The sequence below is a fragment of the Stigmatopora nigra genome, chromosome 12, assembly GCF_051989575.1.
Source record: "Stigmatopora nigra isolate UIUO_SnigA chromosome 12, RoL_Snig_1.1, whole genome shotgun sequence".
Classification (NCBI taxonomy): domain Eukaryota; kingdom Metazoa; phylum Chordata; class Actinopteri; order Syngnathiformes; family Syngnathidae; genus Stigmatopora; species Stigmatopora nigra.
Window position 1 is genome coordinate 4706542 of NC_135519.1, and position 11545 is coordinate 4718086.

General features: G+C 38.7%; 2 protein-coding genes across 4 annotated transcripts; one reads left to right on the forward strand and one right to left on the reverse strand.

The window, feature by feature from the left end:
* Positions 1-90: 90 nt before the first annotated feature.
* On the reverse strand, positions 91-6346 carry tial1 (TIA1 cytotoxic granule-associated RNA binding protein-like 1). Of its 3 annotated transcripts, none has more exons than XM_077729278.1 (12): positions 6171-6346; positions 5690-5786; positions 5405-5503; positions 5235-5289; positions 5082-5169; positions 3470-3545; positions 2896-3004; positions 2711-2806; positions 2536-2620; positions 2342-2465; positions 2159-2265; positions 91-2045 (listed from the first exon to the last, which is right to left on the reverse strand). In XM_077729278.1, the coding sequence occupies exons 1-12, from the start codon at positions 6197-6199 to the stop codon at positions 1931-1933; spliced, it is 1080 nt and encodes a 359-aa protein (XP_077585404.1). In that variant the 5' UTR covers positions 6200-6346; the 3' UTR covers positions 91-1930. The 3 variants fall into 3 exon arrangements, with proteins under 3 accessions (XP_077585404.1, XP_077585405.1, XP_077585403.1); XM_077729279.1 differs by having other exon boundaries at positions 2180-2265; positions 6171-6345; XM_077729277.1 differs by having other exon boundaries at positions 2120-2265; positions 6171-6341.
* Positions 6347-6374: 28 nt separating this feature from the next.
* On the forward strand, positions 6375-11508 carry bag3 (BCL2 associated athanogene 3). The gene is made up of 4 exons (XM_077729275.1): positions 6375-7392; positions 8761-9096; positions 9191-9541; positions 9620-11508. Exons 1-4 carry the CDS (start codon positions 7195-7197, stop codon positions 10382-10384), a joined length of 1650 nt encoding a protein of 549 aa, XP_077585401.1. The 5' UTR covers positions 6375-7194; the 3' UTR covers positions 10385-11508.
* The last annotated feature ends 37 nt before the right edge of the window (positions 11509-11545 follow it).

Consider the following 11545-nt stretch of genomic DNA (forward strand, 5'->3'; position numbering starts at 1 on the left):
TAACTGCTCAAATTGAAGCACAGTGATTTGGTTAGATGCAAAATATAAATGCAGTGAAATAAAGTGTCGAATAAAGATAGAACAAAAAAATCTGGTTTGAATGTGTCTTTATTTCAAGTGACTAAATAGGCTTCTATTTTCTAATGAAAACCATTCCCAGCTTTTATTAAACATCACTTGTCACGGAAGCAAGTTGTCATTACATTCAGTAATTTTATGCAACAAATATATTACACGTCACAATCGTGCAGTTTAAACTAAAACATCGGCTTCCTGCTACTTCAAGAAAAAGGCTAATTCTTCAATAGATTTCAAATTGATCAACCCAAATAATTCCCAACATTTGCTTAATATTTTTTTCACAACATTCAACCCACAATTATGTACAATTTTACTAGGGCTGCAAAGGTTTTGCAATTATTTTGTTAACCCCACGCCCAAAAAAAAAACAACAACGACAAAAATAATGTGACAAATTGGGCAATAGTAGTAGTAGTAGTACCTGCTGTATTTGGGAGGAATCGGGGGCTGGGGTTATAAAGTCTTCCACTAACATGCAAAAACCATAAAATAAATTGGGCCATTACATCTGAAAAGGGAGGACATAAAGGTATACGTAGTAGTTGTCTTTACAAAGGTTTCAGATTCAAAAATGTTCTAAAAATCAGGGATCTGCAAGGAATAAAGGAAAAAGGAAGACTAGTATTCCTCTAGGAAACCATTCCAGAATATCCACCATTTATGAACAAGAGTTTGATTTCATTAATCTTTAAATTAAATGCAACTGCAATCCTCTACTGTAGTGTTTCTTTTACTGGGAAACAAGCCTGCTAATAAAACAATTGAAAAGCTCAATTAGACCATGCCATCGTTTACTTAAGAAGTGGGCGGGGCAGTAAAAGTAACATTGTTTTTCCTTATAAAAGTAAACTGAGCCGTACGTCCATTTTCATAACTTTAAAGCCTCGCCATTTTTTAATAGAAATGTTTGTATGCTTCAAACAATTTCAGGAATTTTATTTACAAAGCACTTTTCTTTCATATCAAAAAAACGCAGTGACTGTGTATGTCTGTTAGCAGAAAACAGACCAAAGCTAAAGGTTGCCATGATTCACTGCAAGTGAACCCATAGGTGGTTATAGGAGACGTTTTTAAATTTGTACACACTTAAATTAAAAATATCCACTCGTAAACTGGCATTTTCTTACCTACAGTATAAAATGATAGAAAATGCTCCAAGAACGAGCAGTTTGAAACATTCCGACAGGACTGGACTAACAAATTGAAAATTGTTGCTGTTTTAGAAGTTGTGAGGAAAACTGTAGAAATATTGCTCGTTTGAAGTGTCAAACAAAGAAAATTATACATGTGAGACACTAGCAAAATACACAAATATATTTGTCTTTTTTTGAAATGCCTTTAAAGTTAAAAGTCTTTCAGTGCCATCTATGATAGACATCCTATTATGTTATTGTCATCCATTCTAAAGTTGTCAATTTAAATTTATCACTAGTAGACGTCAATCCATTTGGCATTTTATTCATTTACAGCCAAATTGATTGAACATTTCTCCCCATCAGTGGCAACCAAGGAATTAAAGCTTTGACTCAAATTTCAAATGTAATAAAGATCTTATAATTTAAGTCTTATTAAAACATCACACATGGGCAACAAAGGAGTGAGACCTCCTCATTATTTCATTTAATGTTGCCAAGACTTCCATTACGTTATCTGTAGCCTCTTCGTAAACTATAAGTGAGCTTTTTATTTTGAAAAAAAAAAAAAATTGAAACTTTTTCCTTGAAACTGGCTCAATCAATTAGGTTATTTGTCCTTTAATGCAAATAAAGGTTTTATGAATATTTTTTGACCAGAGCTGGTTCTTTTAAGTAATAGGCTTTTTTATTTATTTATTTTTTTAAAGACTTGCTCACTGTGTTTGGTAACCAGTCATGTTGAAATTGGACACAACTGAATTGGGTGAGGCAGAAGCTTGACCTGACTGAGAGCTGAATCCTCCGACCCAGCCGGGAGACTGGGATTGCCTGTGGAAATTAAAAAAAAAAAAGTGCATCCCATTAGCTTTGGCTCCTAATAAAACATTGCATTTGATACATACTCTACTCCAAATCCTTGTTGATTCCAAGACTGGCCATACATGTTATAGGAAGGAACTTGCCATCCATTGGTCATATACTGCTGCCCATACTGCTGCTGAGGACTTCCATAGACTTGATTCCATTGGCCCCACTGTCCGTATTCGACCTGTTACGACAAATTAGTTACTCAAAAGCAAAATCACCAACACAATCGAAAATGTTACTTGGGATTTTTATGCTACCTGCTGGGAACTTTTGTTCATATCAGGAGATTCTTTCCCCCAGTAGCATTTCACGACATGTCCTTCTATGCCTGTACCATTAACAGACACGATAGCGTGGGCGGCACTGTCGTGGGAGGAAAACCTGTCAGGCAGAAAAGTTAATAATCAGCACAGAATGAGGTTGACATCTAGAGGCACCATGCTGTAATTACCTGATGAATGAATAACCTTTTTCGGGGAAGACTCGGATTTCCATGATCTGACCGAATGGTGAGAAAGTCTGCCGCATTAATTCATCTGGAATAATTTTAGAGGAATAAGCCATCTTTTGTACATTTGTTGAAACTGACAGAAATCCAACAGAGCTGAAAAAAAAGTATTACTGACCAGTTAGTCCAGATTGGATCCCTCCACAGTACACGGTACAGTTCTGTGGACTGGATTGGCTGACAACATCGTCAAATCTCAGCTGTTTTGAGCCATCTGAAAAAGAAAAAAGGCAAGATTAAAAAAAAACATACTGACAAGACAGTTTTTGCAGAATCGGCAAAACATTTTCTTTCTAAACTTACTGTCTTGAGAGTTTTTGGGAGCAGGTGGTTTCCGTGTTGCCCAGTTGGTCCTGATTTGTCGTCCTCCCAACCACTGCCCGCCCATGTGAACAATGGCGTTCTCTGCATCCTATGGGAACAAATCAGCATGCTCAAACTGCTAGTCTATTTAATATATTACTGTATACTGATGATTAGTAGTATTAGTGGTCGATAATTTCAAACATGCTGAATTTCCAAAAACAGTGGCCAATTTACCATATTTTTTAATCACCATATTGGTATGGTAGTCATAAATGAACTATGAAAACAAATAATTAGTGATATTGGAGATGAATCCCAAATTTTATTTCAATTTAGCTAAAAATTTGGACGCAGCCACCATTTGAGAAACTTTATGAATCCCTTCAAGGGTAAAAACCTACAAATGAATCTGTACCTGTTAAATTCAATGTTAATAGTTAAAAAAATATGAATTGGTATGATTGTGTGCATGTGTGTAACTATGCATCTGTAAACATTTTCACCAAAAAAGTAGAATAATAGACAGGAAAAGAAATAACCTTTCATCTGTGTTGCGGCACTGGAGCCTTACCAGTTTGTTGTAGAAGGACACAAATCCATACCCCTTTGATTTGCCTGTCGCCATGTCCTTCACAACACGAGCATCTCTGGAGCAAAAGGTGAAAACATTGGTGAGTATTCCTGCCACATGGTATGATACTAAAAAAGGAGCCACACAAGAGACACACAGAACTGTGAATCCACTACACTGGCCTATGTTACTGGTAGCTATCAGGACCCTGGACTGAGTGATTGCTGACTCACTGACTCAAAAAGCTGTACATGCAATCTAAATACAGATTTGAGCTCACTAAATTGTACAAGTTATTGTGAAAAGAGCACTTATTATACTGTCTGTTTAATCTCACCAAATATGATGAACAGTACCATGCATTCTCAGAATAGGCTTCTGTCCTACAAATTAAAAATATAGAATACGCAAGTATGAGGAATGAAATGGCATACGTAGCCAGATTACTTCATTTCTCCTGGTCAATTATTAGCCACCACTAATGGAGTATTCGAGTTTTGGGAAATTGACCGTTATCGAGAATTTACGAAGTGTAATGCGCCAAAACTTTAAAAACACTTTAGACGAATACATTTAATATTGCCTGTTATCATAATCTATACCATTTCACGTCAATGCAAAGCATCTAGAAATAAAGACAAGAGGAAAAATGGAATAAATAGAGAAAAAACTACATCTGAGTCTCTCTCCAGAGTGCACAGTTCCTTGCTGTTAGCCTTCAAGCTCCTGTCCAATCCTATGAGCATTTCTGTAAAATAACCAAAATGCTATTACTTCACTGAGACCCACATCTAAAGGCTGTTCAGGTTCATACATACAGCTTACAAAGGGCTCAAACTTACCATATATACTACTAAATATGCACAGAGGAGAAACGCTATCTGATATAATGCAGAAAAAAACCCTGAACAACTGCAAAAGAGCAATTGGTTAGGTGGGTCGTCATCAAAGACTTCTTACCTACAAAAAAAATTGTGAGCATGGCTCTATAAGAGTTACATATTAAGACGAGAACATTTTCAGATCACTGAAACGTCAAGGTAATTCGGGCATTGGAATTTCAGCCTCTAGGAGCAAATTGATGGCTATTTTTAACTCGAACCTGTCAGCCAATTGGAGAACGGGCTCGCCAAGTCGCAGACAAAATGAAAGGACCGAGGAGATTAGCTGAGCATTTTTTTAAATTTGCATAGTTGTCAACAAAAGGCAATCCATTTCAAAAATGGATGGCATTTTTGAACCACATTCTCTACAGGATTTTGCCATAAATTAGTGTTTTGTAAAATGCACTGAGCATCAAAGTGGTTTCACCAACAAGATGTCTGTTTTAAAATGCACTGAGCATCAAAGTAGTTTCACCAACAAGATGTCTGTTTTAAAATGCACTGAGCATCAAAGTGGTTTTACCAACAAGATGTAATATTATCAAAAATCACCTTCCCAAATGTAATTTTAAAAAAAGTTTCTATCTATAATCCAACCCCCCACTTGAAGATCATTGACCAGGTCCAGCAGCAAAAAAAAAACTGAAGGGAAGCCTTAAAACTAAGGTTATAATTGGAAAAAAAATGTTATTATTAAAAAGAAATGAAGGGGAAACGAAAAAACTTACGAGATTTTCCCAAAAGGTGCAAATGCAGCTCTTACGTCTTCAGTGGTAATCTCAGGGCTCAGGTCACCCACGAACACATGGAAATGATCTACAAAGACATCAAAGCAATTGGAAAAAATTCTTTCATCTTATTTTTGTGCTCAGAAAACTTACTGGACGTGTCTTTCTTCTGGCTACTGGGTGTGGTGGCCCAATTTACTTTGACCTCCTGTAAATAAAGGGAGGGAACATCACTTTGTACAGTATTGTAGGTAAATTCTATGTAAGAAGCAATTCTTTTACACCAATTAAAATGATACGTGTAATAAAAAAATATATCGCACCTTTCCAAGTATTTTTCTTCCATTCATGGCGGCCAGAGCTGCAGCGGCATCTCTGTGCTCATAGAATTCGACGAAGCAATAGGGGTCAATCGTCGTATGCTGAAAGTCACATCAAATTGTTTTAGTTTGCTAATATATGATGGTCATCTCCCTTAGTCAATCATATTTTTTTACACAACAGAAGTGGAAATAATGTATTTATATAGACTGAAGATCAATCCCTTTGAAACTGTTAGCAAGTCATTTATTATTAAGGAAATATCCACATTAGGTTAATACTCCTACCTCTGTGATCATTTTACAACTTTTGCAAGGGCCTATTTGAGTGAAAAGTTGTAGAATCAGGATTTCAGTCACATCCCTTGAGAGGTTTCCCACGTACCTGTAAGAAAATGTTCAAATTTAAGAGGCAATTTCAAAACGACAGGGCAACAGTGGGGAATGGAAATACATGACATCAAAGTGGAAATGTCAACGTGTCTGTGACTTCGCTAGCACAGCCCGGGCTGACGTTGCTAATTTAGCCACTACGAACATTTGAAGTAGGTTGACCTACAGTTTGTGAGTACTAGCCACAATATGGTTTGTCAACTTATATTTTATGAACTCACATTAATTAACAGTGAGATCAATTTGACTCTTATCTGAAATAACCATGGATACATAACTAGCAGTTAGCGTCAAGATAGCAAAGGCTTTTTGAAGTTAGCACCCCCTTAAAAAAAACATCACTGATCTTAAAAAATAAAAAGCGATTGAAACTTACAATGTTCGAGGGTAGGAATCGTCATCCATGATCGATGTCTACGGTCACAACGACCAAAACTGGTTATCTATTTGTAAGCAAGATAGTTTCGCGGTTCCTTAGTGCGCTGTTTCCAACTTGCTAACTAGCCAGAAGCTAGCTAACCGGACACCAGGCTTACGTCATGCTATATGCGCATGCGTGTTCTATCGACCTTTTTGTAATAAACAAGTGTTGTCCATAGAAGATAAGGCAAGTGTTCTAATCGTTTAATTATCTGTAATTAATCCTAAAATGTATAACTTATATTGTGTCTTGTCTCACAGAGTTGACTAGAAACTTCGAGTAACCAAAATAGTCACTTTTCCTATAAAATAATACATTTTTAACAATAATAATTGGTTGCTGCCAACCCTACTGGTCTAAATGGTTTGGACGTCCAGCACTGTCAATGGCAGTCAAAGAGTTCAATGAAAGCTCTAAGATAGAAATTGATTTTTTTGCTATACATTTCATTCAAAGGACTTTACGCATTTATTTGCATGACTTTCTTAGTGCAGTTGCACAATCCAAACTAGGGCAAGAATCAGTGACAAAAATAAATAAAGGAGTGTACTGAAAAGTCCGGTTTTTAATTGGGCTTAATGTTTTTTTAAAAATCAAAATGTTAACAGGTATGATTCTCTAATGAAATAATATGCAGCATCAAGTTGTGCATATTGTGCATTTTGGGTATGCTTGGTAAATCTGAGTGGTGAATGATTGGAGAGGGGGAAAAATAGTGTGACAAAACACAATTGTAACAAAACGTAAAGGCAAAAATTATGAAAGGTGTTTACTGCGTTGTACTGGGGGGTGTGTTGCGACATTGCTTAGCGAAGCCATGCTTCTGTATCCATCCAACCATCCATCCATCCATCTATCCAGCCAGCCAGCCAGCCAGCGCTGTCCGCCCCCGACATTAACCTAGCTATTTCGAGAAACTTCCAGCCCACTTTTCCACGTCACTTGAAGGAATCTTTATAGCGTCCGTCGCCGGTATTAAATGTCTCAGTGCTGGGCAGCCAGAAGCATGAACGGCATGAAGACACAGTCGCCGACCACGACAATGGCGAATAACGACAACGACCCCTTGCCCCTCGGATGGGAAGTCAAAATTGACCCTCAGACCGGCTGGCCCTTCTTCGTGGATCACAACAACCGCACGACCACTTGGAACGACCCGAGACACGACACGAAAAAGGTAAAAGTTGTTGGATAGAGACGCGCATGTTACGCCATCGCCATCATCGTGCAGCTAGCGAGTGTTATAACGAAATCCGTTCGTTAAATGTTCCGAGGTGCGCAGTTAGTTTAGTGTACGCCACCGACGTGTTGACTATAGGCCATGTTGCCCCCCTAACTCCCCCTCACATTCTACTCACGAGCTTTTCACAACGGCTCACCAACCCCGTTTAGTCCACCAGTCCTGATCTAACTCCATAATTACTCGGTGACTCATCCTGCAGTATATGTAAAGACCACCTTTGACTTCTAATAGCACTTCTTTTATGGAGACAAACACCTCCATGGCTTCATATTAAACTTTTGCCTTACAAGGCTTTGACGCAGGACCACTGGCTCCAGGGTGTAGTCTATAGGTTAGGATTGTGTATCGTATTGATTTGAAACAAGATATTATAACATGATGGTAAGGGACCAACAACAACAAAAAGGTCTCGCATGGTGCCAATAGTTAATCTTCTGTGAGACGTTGCTGTCGAAGGCAGAAGCTGCTGGAAAGAAGACAGCTGTCACTGGGTAAAATGGGTGCAATGCCTGTGTGAAGCGTCCCATACTGAAATGGCAGAGGGCAAAGGGTGACTACTCCCAGAGATTTCACAACTGTCCACCCCCTACAGATAGCAAAATAATGGTTAAAGAAAATTCCCCAATTCAACTAAATGAGTTTGAATGCAGTTTTTGTGTTGATTTGTTTCAGATTGATTGTCAGAAATGAATGAGGGTATGAGCAAACCTGTTGCTCGCATTCCTCTGTGGCTGTCACTATCAGTTATCTTAGAAACTTGAGTCATGTCATTGCTAAGTACTTTTTGTCCAACTGTCCTCGTGTGTGATCATGTGCAATATGCATATACATGTATTTGGAGCAATTCACCTGTTATGCACAAGACAAAAATAATTCTTGGTTCAGAGCAAGTTGATATAACTGACAGCTATTACGTTCTATAGTTCTTACCTGGTAATAACTAATGCACATAACACAATATAGCATCCATTTGAAAGAAAGTGTAACATAAGAAGATTAAAGTGGAACAGAAAACGCATGAATATTCATATACATTAATGTACTTGGATCTCAATTTAAATATCTTTATGGATGAGTTGGGATATAAATAATTTAAACTTCACTACTGCCTCTACAGTTACATAACTAAACAGCATTTAAGTGTTAGAGGATAATAATTCATTGGTACAGTTCAGGTTCATGGATCGCTAATACTAGGTTTGTATTATTTACCAATACTGCATCCACTTTAATGAATGAATCAAAAGTTTTGGCATTTGGTATTCGCATTGACATATTTCAACTCGTGTCTTCCTACTTCAGCTTAGAGAATTATCCACAAATGGACCCAGTTTACCACCAGAACCGAGCCCTCAGGAGGTGGAGAAAACCTTTGTGAAAGAGATGAAACATCCCATTCTTCGCCCAGGTTATGTCCCAATCCCAGTCTTCCACGAGGGTGCGGATGTAAGACAGCAACAGCACCCATGCTTCTCCTACATCCAACCAACCGCTGCACAGAATATCCGCACAGAAGGGCGGATACCTTCGCCCACACCTGGGTTTCATTGTCGACCGAGATCACCTCTACACGGACCTGGTGACAGTTGCTCCACGGGGCCCAGAAAAGCCAATTCACCTGTATCACAAACCGCTGAGGTTAGTCAATAACAAAACAACAAATGTGCTGTTGTGTTACGAATACAAAAGTATCGAGTATTCAACTTTGAACTCTGTTTGTATTCTTTTCCAGGTTTATCCAGGACCGCATAACCAACTTCCACGGCCTAGCAGTACTGGTCTTCAAGCCGGTTATATACCCATACCAGTAATTCATGAGGGTGGAGGAGGCCAAACACAAGCACAGTCTCAGCTAAATCCACCAACCCAGAGTCAACGTGTCCCATATTCAGAACCTCAGCAGCCCTTCCAACGCTTTCAACAGGAAGAATGGCCCAGCTATGCCACAGCAATGCAGCCTCCTCGGGAAAGGGCTTCTCCAGTATTGTATCCTCAACACCGAGATACTGCTGCCATTCACCTACCGCATAATATCAGAAGCCAGTCACCAATTGTGACACAATTGCTGGGTGAAAGACCACAGGTAATCACTTAAACAAGGATTCAGAGATGATTATGGTCTACAGTTCCGAGAATATATACTAACTCTGATTTTCCACAGAATATCGCCAAGAGAGAACCACCTCAGAAAGTGGAGCAGGAACAAGTGAGCCCTCTGCAAAAACCAGAAAATGTCCAAGTCCCTCAGCCTTTGCGCACAGATGCTGATGACCAAAAGCCAAACTTTCAACAGCCTCTGCCTCATCAACACCAACACTTCCAACAACCTATGCCTCAGCAACCACAACAGTACGAGCAGACGCCCCTTCAGGCATCATCACCACAGGTCGAGCAATTACCAAAATCCTTCCCACGGCCTCACCAAGCCGAACAAGTCGCTACTGAAAACACCGTCCAAATGTCACCGGAACCAGAAACGCACAAAATAGCAGCCGTTTCGCCAACAAATCCAGAGGCAGAACAACAACAACAACAACAACAACAACAACAACCACCACCACCACCGCCGCAGTGTCCTGTACACCCTGGTTTAGCTAAAGTACAGAAAATAGTTGAGCGGGTTGCTAAACTGGAAGAAGAGGTCAAAAGCTTCCAGGGGAAAAAAAATGATAAGAAATACTTATTACTGGAGGAACTCCTGACAAAAGAACTCTTAGCGTTAGACTCAGTCGATCCAGAAGGGCGAGTGGATGTGCGGCAGGCCAGACGAGATGGCGTCCGTCGCGTCCAGAACATACTGGAGGAACTGGAGCAACTGGAGGAACAGTCAAGAAGGCCTGCCAATGAGAGAGATAGCTTGACACAGAAAGGAGAACCCAAAATGATCAACAAGGACAATGTGGAGGTAGCTAAGGAGATATCCTAACGAGAAACTGGAAGTGCTATTCGCAGATGAACAAGTTTGATCCAGATGACACTCTGCAAAGTATTTGTGAACGTTGCATGCATTCATTAACAGCATTTCTATTTTTTTGCCATTCACCGCATAAATGATGCCAGTTTTGTACTGTCATGCTTTTTAAAAACAACTTTGTTGCCTTCAGTATTGCGCCACATTCTTCACAATAAGACAGCTGCCATGAGAAAGGTTGACATGAAGTTTTATTCAAATGGAGTTTGTTGACGAGGCCTTTAGCATAAAATAAAGAAAACATGTATTTTCTTAATGAATGTTATGTGTAGTTGCCTTTTTTTTGTCTGGAATCAATATTGTACGGCGCTTTCCTCAACGCAGTCGCCACATTTGTTTGTATACATTGCATGAAGAGTGCAAACATTTGGGGCTTTAAGATGGAATTCAATGCAAAATGCTGTCAACACAAAAAGCGTTGCCTCCTTTATTACAATGTTGGAGCTGTTTTGAGACAAAAAACACTGAATATGTTGTTGTTTAGGTTGTTGTTTTTGGTTATTTGGCTTATTTTGTCATTTTTGCACTTCACCGTGTATCACACTGAATGAGCAGCAGGTTTTTTGAAACATTTGTTACACTAATTTTGGTGTGTTTTTGAGTGTTTGTATAGACATGGTTTAACTTGTAATTTCAATGCAATTCATCAAGTATTTATATTTCACTATATAGTATTTTACTATATTTATGATGAATGTGTGAAGACAAATGGACCTGTAATGTGTGACAATCAGCACTTGGTGCTTAAAAAAAGGAAAATGAGTTATAGATTGTTAGAATGTTCTTTCCAGAACCACCAAAGCCACAATCTGTAATATCACATACAAAAACTGCCTTTAAGGTGCAATATGATAGAAAGAATTAGTTGAAGTGTCCAAAAAAAATGTGTTTTTCGGATTAACCTCGCACAATTTCTGTTATGGTTTGTTACCTAAGTAAGCCCTCTATAAATGCCTTAAGTTATGACCCTCACCAATTATGGATTGTGGTTTAGTATCGATCACGGGTGATAAGTAGCAGATCAATGCATTGTTGAAAGCAAGTATTGGTATAGATGAAATAAATTGTATTTGGCAGTATTTTGACTAATATTTGGCTCCACTAAACAGATGGCAA